Consider the following 9,837-nt stretch of genomic DNA (forward strand, 5'->3'; position numbering starts at 1 on the left):
CCTCTGAACAGAGTGTGCCTGGAGATTTTAAAAGCTTCATTTTGACAAGAGGGAAGTGACTATGTGTGGCAGAATCAGTGCTCTCTATTAAAACCATATTTTAAAAAAAGAAAAGGTGTGAACTTTTCATCACCAGTAATGGTGCTGTGGAGTGTTTTGATGTCGTGTAGCGTGGAGTTTCAAATGACAGTATGCGCTCTTCTTCGTTCTTTCGATCACATCCTGCCAGAAGTTGTAGCGACATCAACGAGCCAGTGGTGTCATTATTCTGTCATGAGAAATAAAGACTTTTGCACATTTGTTTGGTCTTGTTCTTTGATTGCACAATCAACATGTGGTAAATGTTACATCTCAACAAATCACACTTCAGACTGGATGTGTTTGGAAATGGATGTATTAGTAAGTCACAAATGGGGAGACTGCATATATACAAGAGACATTCTCTTCATGACCCCAGAGTGGTTTGAGAAAAGGGAAATCAAATATGTTTTATCAGCCCGTGACTCAAATCGATAAATTTGGTATTTAACACAAAATGAAACAACTTTTCCAAAATGCATTTAGCATTTTAGCATTATGTACAATAAACTCCTGATGAATGCCATTTTCATTTCAAGAACCACAGTACTATTTCAAAATCCTAGGCTCGGTGAAGCCACATTTAACAACTCCTTTGCCTCTTACACGTTTTCTTTCATGCTGTTTCTTTCCTGTGATGGGCTACAACTTTAGAAGAAGTAATATTTGTCAAGTGCAAAAGTCAAAAAGATTGAAAGATGTCAGGTTGTCCAAAGAGTTTTTTTCTTCATTTGACGAGGTCTTTAATGTATTGCAATCCCTGATTTGTGTATTCATTTGCTTTTGTTGGAGCCTCTGAAAGACTTGAAATAGTCCACCGCACTCCTGAAATAAAAACAAACATGAATGGGTTTAATATGCACAAAGAAATAAGTTTAAGCTGTTAACATGTGACATGTTAAACATATCACTTCATCCACACAACAATTTAAAATCTGGGCACACTCAAATAACGAATGAGCAAAATTAATGAGGCATTTCTTGCAGCTCTTACCGGAGTTCCACCCCTGAACCGGGGAGAATTCAATCTTTGGCATCGTAGGAAGCTGAGTCTGAGAAAAAGAGGGGGGGGGGGGGGGGATCCATTAGTTTTGGACAGACATGTACAGTTCATCATTATTATTATTATTTTTACACTTACTAACAGGTGAAATGTTAAAGATGGCTTAATCACTCTTGACTTCTTTCACACTGGTCAAATGAGCTAAAGTAAAACAAATCTGAAAACATAAACATCGTCTGTGCTGAGTAGGTTCAGATTACACTCTGTATGCAGCGTTTCCTGTATATGCAGGTGCACCGCTGCTTGAAATTACTATGATTATATCTTTTTATGATAGTGTTTTATACTCTCACAACTAATGGGACACATGATAAAAGAAGGTGGGAAACCAATATAAAAAAAGTAATTCTTCTTTTTTCTCTGAATCATCAAAAGCCTCATAAGAAGTGACGTCAACATTTATAACAACACAAGGAGTACAGTGTTTGCATGACATATCTTCATCCCTTGTCCTGCATTATGGTGCCCACTTGCTCAAATGAAGTACAATGCATTCAAAGTGCATCTAATGAGTACCTGCAGGCCAAAGTACTTCATCCATTCCTGTATGGCGGGGGGTACAGCAGCCTTAGCCTTTCCCAAAGCCTCTGAGCCCTGCTCACTGCTGCCCAGCAGACCCGAGTCATAGGCAACGTACAGAGCTCCTCCTGCAATGGTCACCTTGGTGGCTAGTCTGAAAATGAAAAACACAGGGAGTCAAGCTTTCAACTGGGATCCACTACATCGTATCCCCGTAAAAACCCATTTTAATTGGACTGAAGATGATTAAGTACACTGTCAGCTAATGACAGAAAACAAAACCATAAAAAAAACTAGGCTGGACAAACACCCGAGTCAAATGACAAAATGTATACTACATTAATGGAAATAAATAATTTTAATGAGGATCTACTGAGCACGATTTTCAATATGCAACAGTCAAACAAAAAGGTCAGTGTTGCTGGTTGAGACCTCTCAGTTAGCTTAGCGTCAGTAAGCTGACTGGCTAATCGAGTAGCTAGCACTTACAACAGAATTAACTTCATGGATATAGTGGGTAACGCAAAAGAATACTCACTTCACGACAGGCAAAATCTTTGCTGCCATCTTCCACAGCCAAATAGCGTCCCTTTTTGTGTTCTGTTGTTTCAAGTACACAAAAAAAAGGAAAGCTTCACTGAAGGACAACCCTGCTTGATCGCTGTGCACCAGGGTTTGTCAATAAAGTTGTACTTTCAAAACGAAGCGCTAGCTTAGTTTGAGAGCAGCAGATTCGCTCTAATAAATTTATTTCGAATAGTTATTATTTACAGTATGTGATTAAATCCCAATGCAAGGTCTCAGCATTCAAAGAACATATTTAGAGGATGAGTTTTTTTTAATGAAACATAAAATCGGGATTTTATCGGGAACTAACCTCCCAGTATGGAAGCCTATTGATGCCAACCATATGCCAATATAAAGCAAGTTATAAAAAAAAAAAAAAAAAAAAAAAAAAACAATTAGCGAGTGTCAAAATTGTCCCAAAGGAATGAATAAAGTTTGAAAAAAGGAAACTTAAATATTATCTTATATTAGTGAGAACAAAATCTAGGCTTTAGCTCAGTGCAGTTTTCCTCTTAATATTAAAGCTACAATTTTAGTGAAGCTCATGGAGGAAGGATGGATGGAGTCTGTGCCCCAGTAGGGCCAAGATCGAAAGGCAGCACCTGGCGCATGTCACGGATCTCGGAAGTGCCAGGGACCTGCGGTCAGGAGGCCACCAACCTACCGCTCGTATTTTACTCCAGAATCACCAATCTTCCACCATCAACACAAAGTTGTTTCCTGTAGCCTACATTTCGTGATAGCGGTAAATAGATAGCTAAATCTTCAAGCATTTTTTAGTAACTACAGTAAATGTTAGTTTGTAAAGAAAAATGCAGAAAAATGAACAGCCTAATATTCATTTTACTTCACTTTCTGCAAAGTAATAATAGATTTAATAAATGTTTTCTTCAAGTTTTGATTTAAAATAGAACGTTCCTAATGCATTTTAAATGTTTGGAAATAAAAGCCGTAATAAACCCTTTTTTTTTATTACACAGCTAATTGCAGATGTAGATTGTAAAGTCTACCTTGGATGGTTATGACACCATGGCAAACAATCAAATTTGCTCTGGGGAAAATGCATGGGATTCCGGAAGAACACTGTTTGGTCCTGGGCTTCCTTAAATCACACACGTCAAGAGAGAAAGACAGAGTAGAGATTACATAAATGGCATTCGCTTTCCGTCATCTCAGGAGAAAGGCAGTCCTGGAAACTGGAGCTGTGTGCGACTGGGATTTCTCTTGAACTCTCAGTGCTTACAAGTTTACAAAATGGGACATTTGAAGAAAGTCCTGCTCGCAAGTTTATGTGTCGCTTTTGTAGCTGTCAAGTGGTCTGCACCGAGTTTTGACTCAGGTAAGCAGCAAAATCAACGGGATTTCCCAAATGTCAGTGTTTTCTTGGGTTTTTATTTTTTGGGGGTTTTTTTATTTTATTTTTTATTTTATTTTAGTACAGCATGATCTTTGAAGGCATAGGTTTCATTAGACCTCGGTGTGAATCACTTTGCATGGCAAATACACCTGTTTTAACACCAGTTCCAACTAAGGTTTTAAATCGCTTCTTTGGGCTTTAGCTGCTGTTTTATAGTTGTTGTCGTGCTTTTGCTGTTTGCATCGACCAGCTGCAGATTAACTCTTGACAGCGTGTCTGTGTGAGAGGAGAGGAGACGCTGTTGCTGCTCAAACATTCTGTAAACAGGAGGGAACAATCAAAGTAAATCAAGTGATGCAAAATTGATCCGACGAAGAAACGGACGGGACACGTTTCTACTAAGTGTAGCCTATAGTACTATTTCTATGACTATCTGTAGCCAAACAAAAATGAGACTCCAGGCTTACAAGAATTACGTTTGCACATAGGCTATGCAGAATTGAATACAATCAATTTAAAGTGTTTTAACACATTAGAGTTCGTTGATTATTTCATTAGAGAACATTTAGGCTTTTTAAGTAAGGTTTTTGAGTTAAGCCTACATATATGTATGGAATGCATAAATCCAGAGTTCAATCTTATCACAAGCAGTGATGGAATATCACCACATTGTTATTTGTTGGGTAATTCATAAGTCCATCAGGAGGCTGGCAGAATGCAGTTCAAGTGAAGCAGTGAACAGAATTCTCCCAATTGATTTGTGGGTCTCATTAAACTCCCCAGAGCGACAATAATTACCAATGATTAATGGCAGTTTAAAATTTGCTATTATCTGAAGTTTATGCAAGGGTTATTTGTGATTTTTTTTTTAAATTCTTTTTTCAAATTGTGATTAGATAGTTCATTACAAGCAAAAAAAGAAAAGGCACAAGGCAACATTATGCATGGTGGACTAGCCCCCAGGATTTTTACCAGGCGGTGTAGCCTATTTGAAATAGAAGTACATAACAATCCACAACATCTGGTCGTCATGAAGCAAACAGTACCAATAGAGCATCCCTAACACTGCTGGATTCAAATATTCTTTCCCAAATCCATCAGGATTAGGTTGCATGACACTGTGTCTGCTACATTCGGCTAAATTAACAGCCATAGCATATTGCAACAGAGGCACAGTTATTGGCTGGTAGGATTAAAGCTAGTGCTTTGCTCCATTGGTCCCAAAATGCTTGAGCTCGAAGTTCCACAATGTATTTAGTTCAACTTGTTTGGTCTCGCGCCCCACTTTACAGTTTTATTATGAATTAAATGCAAGTGAGGGAGTTAATCCAAGTTCTCGATTATTTTACATGGCAACAATATACCTGATGTCATAGAGAGGAGGTCAAATGCTGTCAATATTTTACCGCTGCATTTGTATTTGTATCAAACATCCAACAAATCATAATCTTTGCATTGCTTCCAAATGGATCAGCACCTGAAAAGAAAATGGTTTGTGAAAAGCTAGAGGGACATTAAGCCTCATTAAAAGGTACAACATGCATTTAACAACCCATTAGAAACGTTATGTAACACAGTCTAACAGCTATGTTGTTCTTTTTTTCCCGGTGGCAAGTAAAGACAGGTACAAATGTGGTTTTACTTAGATATGACCAGATGTTACTCTGTATTGCCACTATCCATTATCTTTCTGTTGTCAGATTACTTTGACTTTCAAGCTGGATCACAGCAGAACATTTGAATCCAGATGAAAATGACTTTTGTGTGAAAACAGAGATTGACCAAAGTGAAAGGAAGTTCAAAACTGTCTTCAAACAAGAGAAGCACACAGTGTGGTAAATCCCGACTCATGCACGCAAAAAAATCCAGTCTATCATGTGAAAATCTGACTGCAACTGCACATAATATGTCGAGACTTGCTGTTCGTACAGGTTCATGTTCAACTGGTTGCTCCTTCCCACGTCATTACCCTCTCTCTCTACCCAATATCCTCCTCTATCTATTAAACACGAAAATAAAACTGGAACAAAAAACCAAAACATTGTTTGTTAAAAAACAGAAAACTTTATTAGCAATCAATCATATGTACAGCCATAAAAAATATTTTTCCGATAGTCTACAAGTTGTTAACTCATGACTGTCAAGATTTTATGAGACCTGGAGGTCTCACACAGGAGCATTTATTCAGGATCAAAGACCACAGAAAATAAACTACCCGTGGTAAATTAGGGAGCACATAATTCTGCCATGGAAATTTACACTCTGATCAAATAAAACTTTTCTTAATCTATTGGCTTTTGGATTCTAATTAAGCAAGTGTGCTTTACCAAGTTAACTTAACTTGCATAACTATTTGCCTCTTTGAAAGAGGAGACCATTATAACAGTGTAGACTTTTAGGGCAAAGTGCACCATACATGTACCAGTAAGTGTATGACCTCATTATGGTCATATGCCTCAGCCTACAGCTCAACCAGGGTGTAGAAGCTTGTTCTGATTCTCTCAGGAGCCTTTAACATAAACAAAAATCACATTTTTGTTTTACCGTCTAAATTATTTATTTTCTTCTGTACTATGTTTTTGAGAAACGTTCACAACTGAAATTGCCACGATGAATAAAGTATTTCTGTTTCTTAGACTGTAGGTGTGTGGGAAGGAGTTTAACTCTGCATGTCATATCTGTAAGAACTGAATGCCCTGTATTTCAATTGGGTTTGATTTTTGGCTTGCTTGGTGAGTGGGATCTAGCTCCAGTTCTATGTAGTTTATTCTTCCTTGCCCATGAGCCACCTTCCAGTTTTTTAGAAATCCGTTCTTAAGTTTTTCTGTAATTGTACTCATCAGTACAATTATCAGACAAACTGCACTAAAAATGTAATCTTCAAACACATATGATTAAGCGTAACTTTAGCTAATTGATACAATTTGATTTCTTTTGAAAGTAAAAACTTATTATGTGGACATAATGTTTGATAAAGAGCCATTGAAACCAATAAAGCTAAAAGTTCCATACTACAAGATGAAGGAAGCACATGATGGAATCATGTACTGCTGAAAGGTTCCTCCTCACAGTCAGGAGCATTCATCCTCTCAATGATCCACAAGTTGATTTGAACCCTTATCATCATCATCATCATCATCATCATCATCATGTTATGCAGTGAACTGTATAAGTATCATGAATGAAAGTTCAGTGTTCTTCTGGGAAAAAGCCCAAACTGAGTGAGTAATTGGCTCTCGCTTGTGAAAAAGAGCACAGAGAGAGAGCAAACACAGCATTCATGTTGTTAGGGAGCAGTGTGCATATAAGTTTCCACATATAATGCTTTAACATAGGTTTTGATCAATGGGCTAGTGTTTATTACAGATCTGCTCCACACAGTATACTACAATACTGCTTGTTCATATGAGCATTTTTACACGTAGGCTTGGTAAATTCCTGGATAGAACATATTTTCCAAGTCTGTAGAAGTCTATAGGGAGAGTGTTTGGATACAAAAGGAGCCTTCCCAGTTCTGACTCTAACCAGGCCATATAGGAGAAAAAAAATTGTTTTTTCCTCTATCAAACCCACATTTGTCTCTGTGTTTTTGTGCATCTTTCAGAGTCTCTCAGAGGAGCCAGGGTATTGGTGACGGGGGCCAGTACAGGCATTGGAGAACAGATTGCATATCACTACGCCCGCTTTGGTGCACAGATTGTAATTACAGCAAGAAGGGAGACAGTGTTACAGCAGGTAGGTGCATATTTAATATAAACAGACTTAAAGCTGTAAATGGTTAATTATATATTTTTAAAAAAATCAGCTTTCTGCCTTAAGAGGTCATTTATTGTAGCTGTTGGTTAAAATGAAACATTAATTTGGCAATCTTTCTTTCTGCATTTGTTTTTTTTGGTCACAGGTGGCAGAGAAATGCCGGAGTTTAGGGGCCCAAAAAGCCCTCTACATAGCAGCAGACATGGCCAGTGTGTCTGACCCTGATCAAGTGGTCGATTTTGCACTGGAGAAGCTTGGGGGGTTGGATTATGTGGTTCTCAACCACATAGGGCCGAGCCCCTTCAGCATGTGGGACGGAGACGTGGAGCACACCAGGTGGCTGATGCAGGTAGTGCAGTATTTTAATAGTGCACAAGTCAGATTAAATGATGACAAGGCTCTAATCTTTGTGTGTTTTTTCTGTGTGTGCTTTCTAAAGGTCAATTTCTTCAGCTATGTACAGATGGCGTGGAAGGCTTTGGCTTCCCTAGAGCAAAGTAAAGGATCCCTGGTGATTGTTTCATCACTTTTAGGTAGGTTTGCGACATTTTTTACCAGCAACTGGAGCATATATCAATATGCATATTTAATGTCAAAACTATATATACCATTAATTACAAGACATTTACCCAATAAATACAGAAGAGAGAAAACAGCCACAACACTTGCCAATGCAGTTATTTTATTTTTTGTATCATAAACAATGATTATCTGTTTTCTTTACAGAGCATTTTTCAGGCTACTTAAAGATTCTTTATCACTAAACTCATCAATGTATTACTAATCATTTTATTAGAGTTTGGAGTTTTCATGCGAGCAGGCATAAATAGTCTTTGGCTGAATAGGCTGAAAATGTCACATGAAACAGTAGCCTTTATGAACATATACAACTGACGAGGTTATGTCGTAGGTTAAGTAGGGTACCACACACTGAAAGATTTTGGTCCTGATTCCCCCCTTCTAACTAAAATCCATCATTAGATAATCCAAGGCCAGATTATCTAATGATACCAAAGATTATCTTCCAGATGTGTAAAATGTGTAAACAGTGGTTTTACCCTCTGAAAATATGCCACCCAAAACATGATTTAAGTGTGTGTCGGATTAACAGGGCACAATTGGAAAGAGGGCTTTCCTCACTGGGCACTTACCTTTAACACTAGAGCATTAGTATTGTGTTGTATGACTGCACAAACCTTGTCAAATTTGTGTGAGGTCTAAGAGTCTAACATTGCACATAAATGTTGTTCTTGAAACCTTCAGATAGTTTAGGAAAAACCCGTCTCTAACCGTTTTTCTTTTCTTCACATGCAGGTAAAATGGCAAGTCCCTTTGTGGCACCATATACCTCAACAAAATTTGCCTTGAATGGTTTCTTTGGGGCCCTTTATCATGAGCTGGCTATGAAGAAGAGTAATGTGTCAATCTCTATATGTACATTAGGCCTCATTGATACTGAAGCAGCTATGGACAAAGTCAGGTAAGTCCAGCGTACAATGAGTCCAATTTAAATAGTTTTACCCTGCTGCAAAATGATCACTAGCTGCTTCACACAACTTTACATTCACAACTGCTCTCCATTGCAGTTAAAACTGTATGTTCTTTCTGTTTTCTAGGGGTATCACTAATGTACCAGCCTACCCTGCCACAGATGCAGCATTGAACATCATTGTAACAGGAGCTACAAGACAGACGGATTTATACTACCCTTGGTTTACCCAACTTGTCTCTCTCAGCAAAGACTGGTTCCCATCCCTCACAAGCTATATAATCCAGAACTCCTACAACTACAGCCCATGAACAAAAAAAAAAAGAAACTGTAGTACCCTGATGCAAGTCGTAGATTTGTTACACAGTACTAATATTCTTGAGTCAGACTTCGAACCAAAATGTTTAATTTTTAAGTGGGGAAACCGATAAACAGCCAAATGGTTAAAGTTCCTATTTATAACAAACTGACCCTTGTCCTCCTCTTTTTTTTTTTGTCTTGTTTTTTGACAGGTTTATTCAATAAAAGTCCACCGGGGATAAAGTATTATGACTTCTATCTATCTATCTATCTATCTATCTATCTGTTTATTTATTTATATATATATATACATATACTGTATATGCACACACACAGTATATATCCAGCAAGAAAGGAAACAAGTATAAAAGACAAATAGGAGCAGGCAGAGGAATTAGGAAACGAGTTTAAAAGCGATAAAACAAGTAAGTGCAGGAGAACAAAGAAGAACAAAACGATTGAAAAAAGAGTCTTAAAAGAGTGTTAAACTCTTAAAATGATTTTTGGCGCCCTCAGGTGGTCTGGGAGGGCATTCCACAGTCAGAGTGAGGGGGATTTTTCCATGGATGCGGCGATATGTGCACCCAGTACAAGGATCATTAATAACCTGACGGAAAAACGTTGAGTTAAACAAAGGGTTGATTCATAAACATTTCTGGAGATGGAGTGCACAATATCCTGTAGCCCTCTTTTCATATTCATATTAGG

The 9,837-nt window shown here is 37.9% G+C and overlaps 2 protein-coding genes across 2 annotated transcripts; one reads left to right on the top strand and one right to left on the bottom strand.

The window, feature by feature from the left end:
- Window positions 1-376: 376 nt before the first annotated feature.
- On the bottom strand, window positions 377-2,391 carry micos13 (mitochondrial contact site and cristae organizing system subunit 13). The gene is made up of 4 exons (XM_079350103.1): window positions 2,199-2,391; window positions 1,658-1,814; window positions 1,073-1,130; window positions 377-903 (listed from the first exon to the last, which is right to left on the bottom strand). Exons 1-4 carry the CDS (start codon window positions 2,225-2,227, stop codon window positions 806-808), a joined length of 342 nt encoding a protein of 113 aa, XP_079206229.1. The 5' UTR covers window positions 2,228-2,391; the 3' UTR covers window positions 377-805.
- A 931-nt stretch (window positions 2,392-3,322) lies between these two features.
- On the top strand, window positions 3,323-9,407 carry hsd11b1la (hydroxysteroid (11-beta) dehydrogenase 1-like a). The gene is made up of 6 exons (XM_079350520.1): window positions 3,323-3,566; window positions 7,189-7,319; window positions 7,486-7,689; window positions 7,780-7,873; window positions 8,655-8,820; window positions 8,957-9,407. Exons 1-6 carry the CDS (start codon window positions 3,482-3,484, stop codon window positions 9,138-9,140), a joined length of 864 nt encoding a protein of 287 aa, XP_079206646.1. The 5' UTR covers window positions 3,323-3,481; the 3' UTR covers window positions 9,141-9,407.
- Window positions 9,408-9,837: the final 430 nt, after the last annotated feature.

This window comes from Symphodus melops, assembly GCF_947650265.1.
Source record: "Symphodus melops genome assembly, chromosome: 8".
In the NCBI taxonomy this organism is placed as follows: domain Eukaryota; kingdom Metazoa; phylum Chordata; class Actinopteri; order Labriformes; family Labridae; genus Symphodus; species Symphodus melops.